General features: G+C 29.7%; 1 protein-coding gene across 1 annotated transcript; it reads right to left on the reverse strand.

The window, feature by feature from the left end:
• Window positions 1-209: 209 nt before the first annotated feature.
• LOC111641244 (rho GDP-dissociation inhibitor 1-like) lies at window positions 210-4,006 on the reverse strand. The gene is made up of 4 exons (XM_023387383.1): window positions 3,943-4,006; window positions 3,868-3,882; window positions 1,885-2,031; window positions 210-1,670 (listed from the first exon to the last, which is right to left on the reverse strand). The coding sequence occupies exons 1-4, from the start codon at window positions 4,004-4,006 to the stop codon at window positions 1,471-1,473; spliced, it is 426 nt and encodes a 141-aa protein (XP_023243151.1). The 3' UTR covers window positions 210-1,470.
• Between the last annotated feature and the right edge of the window lie 278 nt (window positions 4,007-4,284).

The following is a 4,284-nucleotide window of genomic DNA, read 5'->3' on the forward strand; positions in this document are numbered from 1 at the left end:
GAAAATCTAAAACTAGATTTGAGTTTTATGGTAGGACAATTTTTATTAACTAGAAAATTTAAATGTTTTTGGACTATAAAGAAACATCAAAATTGGAAACATTAAAACATTTTAAGAAAATGGTATATTTGTTTTTTAAAAAACCTATTTACTAGCATTAAAGTTGAACATAATGTATGTATAAGCTTATTAAATATATATAAACAAAGAACAGTTTTACCAGTTTATTTGTAACAAGATAATGAAAACTTATACAAGCAGAGAAGAGCTTGTCTATCAAAAATTAGGTCTATATCTCAGATGATAGTGTCTACAGGACTGAAATGCAGTTGAAGTGGATCACAAATCTTTTATTAAATATTAACTTTATCATCATAATGGCTAAAAGTAAGATTTTACATTTTGAAATATTTTTCTGTATATAAAATCAAAATTTTTAAAAGACAGTTTAACAATGAAAAGCTCAGATTTTCAATATTGATCTTATGATTAGTATGAATACAAAATTAACTATTCATAAATAATATAGTTTGCATTTGACACTTTAAAATCATTATTTTAATGCAACAAAATTATAAAGGAATGTTAATTGCCTCATGCTATTTTTTTTAATATGATTTTTAAAATAAATCTCATTCTCAACATATTAATCATACCATATTATTTGGTAAACATTTGGGAATCACCTGTACAAGGCAAAAATTAATTGACAAATTTTATTTTTCAAATCAGACATACACATATATTGCATTTATGTACTGTACATCTACAAGATTGTTTAGAAATGATATGCATCATTAAGGCATTACAAAATTGTGAAATGTGTGTGCTTTAATTTAATAAACAAATTTATAAAAACAACAATGTAATGTATTACCTGAAATCTGATAATCAATTTAGACTTTAAATATATGGATCTGATAAAAGAATTATATTGTAATCATTTATCATATTAAAAAAAAAGACACTTCTTTGTTTGTATTTTTTATTATTTCACAATCATATGAATTAGTAGAAAAATGATCTTTTAATTTTTAAGAAATGTACTGGAAGCATATTAACTTCCAATTAGATTTGTTGCACAGATTCATTGCACTTTATTTAGGAAGAAGTCCGGAAGTATCATTCAGTTTGGCTTTTAACATTGAGTAAATGTCACATGGCAAACCATTTCACACTTTGACAAACCAGAAGCTTAGCACCACCACAATTGTGCATTAAGAGCAACATGTGATTGCTTTGTAGTAAGATCATAAATGCCAAATTAGCCATTCGGAAAGCATAAGGCACAAAACATGATTTGAGCTACCACATCATTCATTGCATATTCATTTCCTGTAAATGGAAAATATCTAGCTCAGTAAGGAAAGAAAAATAAATTTACATAATACTGCCATTATTCTGGCTTTTTTAATCTAACAGATTCAATGTTTAGAAAGTAGATAAGAGAGTCCATGCCGTAAACCGCCCTCAATCATTCCATTCTTTTTTTATTTCAAAACTCCACTCCCATTTCAAATGTTCACTTTTGTCGTCGTCCGTGAAGAGTGATTTCACTGTGTAATTTCCTCTTGCTAGCATCCCAGATGGCATATCTTCCAATGGAGTGGTATAAGACTGTATTTCTTTCTTGGGAGCATAGCTTCCAACCATATTAGAAATGCTGTCACCTGAATGAATTGGCAATGTAAGCTTAAAGAATAAATATATAAAATATAAAATCCAGCAACCAGTTGAATAACTTTCCCGGCAATAAAGTTAAAATTGTATGTGCTGACATCTGTTATAAAAATGAAGAGAATAGAGTTGTAAAAGTGACGTTTATATATCCAGGACCCATATTTAGTCAAATATATAAAATTTTAAATGAAGTTTACTACTCACATTGGATTCCATGTCTAAAAATTTTCTGCACATACTTGAGGCCTGTTACAATCTCTCTTTGGACATAAAAGTCTATTCGTATACGATACTGGATACCCTCTTTAATGACAAAGGTTTTCTTCTTCAATGTTTCTAAATCACCTAAAAAATGAATGTTAACAATTATTATTTAAATAATGTTTGATACTTTTAACGCACTATTATATTTTATTCAATATTGATGGAATTTTCTTGAATGTAACAGAAAAAAAAAATACAGTAGAGCATCGATTATCTGACCCCCGATTAACCATCACATCAGTTAACCGACCATTCTAGTTGGCAAATTTCAAATGTCTGCTAGTGATGTGGCACTACAATATTTTGCTATGTCTTAGCTACTTTAATATTATTTTTGTTAAATTTTTGCGTGTTTTAGCTGGCAACACTGGATCGACCATGAAACGGAGGCCAGTATTTAAACAAGACTTAATTTTCTAAACATCGATGAAAATTCAACGCAAAGTTGGTTAATTTAATAGCAATATACTAATTACATGGAATNTAAATATATTAAGAAAAATATCAAAATTTCAACATCTCTCCAGTAACTTCATTATACAAAATATACAGATTAGACATAAAATTAGATCTGAGACATAACATTTAAAAATTGAAACTTTGCACAAATTACTTGGATTGGGAATTAGTTTTACAATATTAGACATTATCTGAAGATTTCATATATTATTTTTAGAATAGACTTTTGTGATGTCATATTATAAAATATCAAAAACTAAATCATGGATTTGTGGATGATCAATCACAAACTATTACTGTGTGTACAGGAAATCCTTGTTAGTTCAAAATTCAGGGGACAAAAAAATTGCAATTTTGGATTATCAAGATTACACATTTCCATACAAAATGTCAAATGCCATGTAACTGATGTAATTATTAAGCAAATGGAATATGGCTACATTACGGAATGCTACATTCATCAATTAATAATTAATAACAGTAATATAAATAAACTGCAGGTAATCAGCACATGTCCAGTCCTCACAGGTTGCCAGATAGTTTTTATAAAAAGTAAAGCGGAATTTCTCAAAACATAGCCCAAGTTATTTTTAAAGTGGCTCAGAAAATAGTAAGTCATCCAAATCTAGTAGCCTAAAGTAGGCTACTAGATTTGGGGTGACTTACTATTTTAGGATGTAGGGCTAGATGAGGTTTTTGAAGGGCTTTACCCTACAAAAACCTCAATCTGCTACTCATAGCCCAATCTTGCAATTCCAAAACCCAACTGTATTTTATGAGANGTGTTATTGGCGTACCGGAATGAATGCCAATTGGAAACTGTTGTATTTTTAACTTTACTGTAGTTTTGTGTGCATTTGTCATGTAGTCATTGTCTGTATGCTGTAATGTCCATTTAAAGTTTTGTGATAATGTAGTAAGTATGAATGATGAATTTATTTATTTTTTGTGTTCAGTTCCTCCATTGATATGGTTTTCCAGTCTAGATGGTTGGTGACTATATTGCACTGAAGCACTTTGGCTAGATTGGTGTGTGTTATCCATTGTATGCATGTGAGGTTGTGGTTGTGATGCAGTAGCCATACTTAGGCCAGTATTGCATTTACCACCAGTAGCCAATGGAGAGTGCAGATATTTTTCTAACAAATTTTTGCCTAACCCGTGAATGTGAAATACTTTACCCAAACAATACCTGAGCCAGTATTATGCTGAGAACATGTCAAAACCATTTTTCTTTCTCCACACTAGTGGATGTGCTGATATAACTAAATTCATGTATACATCTGCTACTCCTAACAGATAGAATAGACAGTATTTAATAGCTATCCATTCTAAATCAGACACTGCTTGAGCGTCATTCTGCTTCATTTCGCTCAATAGACCTTACTGACAAGATGGCCCTTCTAGCAGCTTATGCTGTCACCAACACTGCTCTATGATTCATTGGGACTACTGAACACTCACCTTGAAAGATAGTGACTAGCAAGATAATAATGATAATATTAACTATTACACAAAAATAATTTAAAATTTAAATACCTGGAAAATTAGCTTCTTGGAATGAAGTGATTGGTTTAGGAATGTTTTTTCCTTCCAAAGTCATATTCATTTCTTTTCGATACTGCTGTATTTCTTCCTATGTATATATGAAAGAGGATAAAAACTCATAAAACGAATATTTTCAAGTTTTTATTATAAAAATTAAATATAAACATTAACTTATTCTAAGTAGTAAGAAAAAAAATCAGAATAAATAGAATAATACTATATTTCAATCTAACATTTTGAAAATATAAAAGTACTCCGTACATAATTAACTTCTGTACATGACAACCACATGGCTGAGACAGTTAAAGCATCAACTTATTACTCTAGGAAACC

The sequence above is a fragment of the Centruroides sculpturatus genome, unplaced genomic scaffold (assembly GCF_000671375.1).
Source record: "Centruroides sculpturatus isolate CEXI.00-Female unplaced genomic scaffold, Cexi_2.0 scaffold1523, whole genome shotgun sequence".
In the NCBI taxonomy this organism is placed as follows: Eukaryota; Metazoa; Arthropoda; class Arachnida; order Scorpiones; family Buthidae; genus Centruroides; species Centruroides sculpturatus.

Excerpts from the sequence above, each read along its gene's own strand:
- LOC111641244 (XM_023387383.1), bottom strand. The coding sequence starts at position 4,006 with ATGACTTTGGAAGGAAAAAACATTCCTAAACCAATCACTTCATTCCAA. Across the intron at positions 1,671-1,884 it reads TTTTAGACATGGAATCCAAT|GTGACAGCATTTCTAATATG; the intron begins GTGAGTAGTAAA and ends CAATTCATTCAG.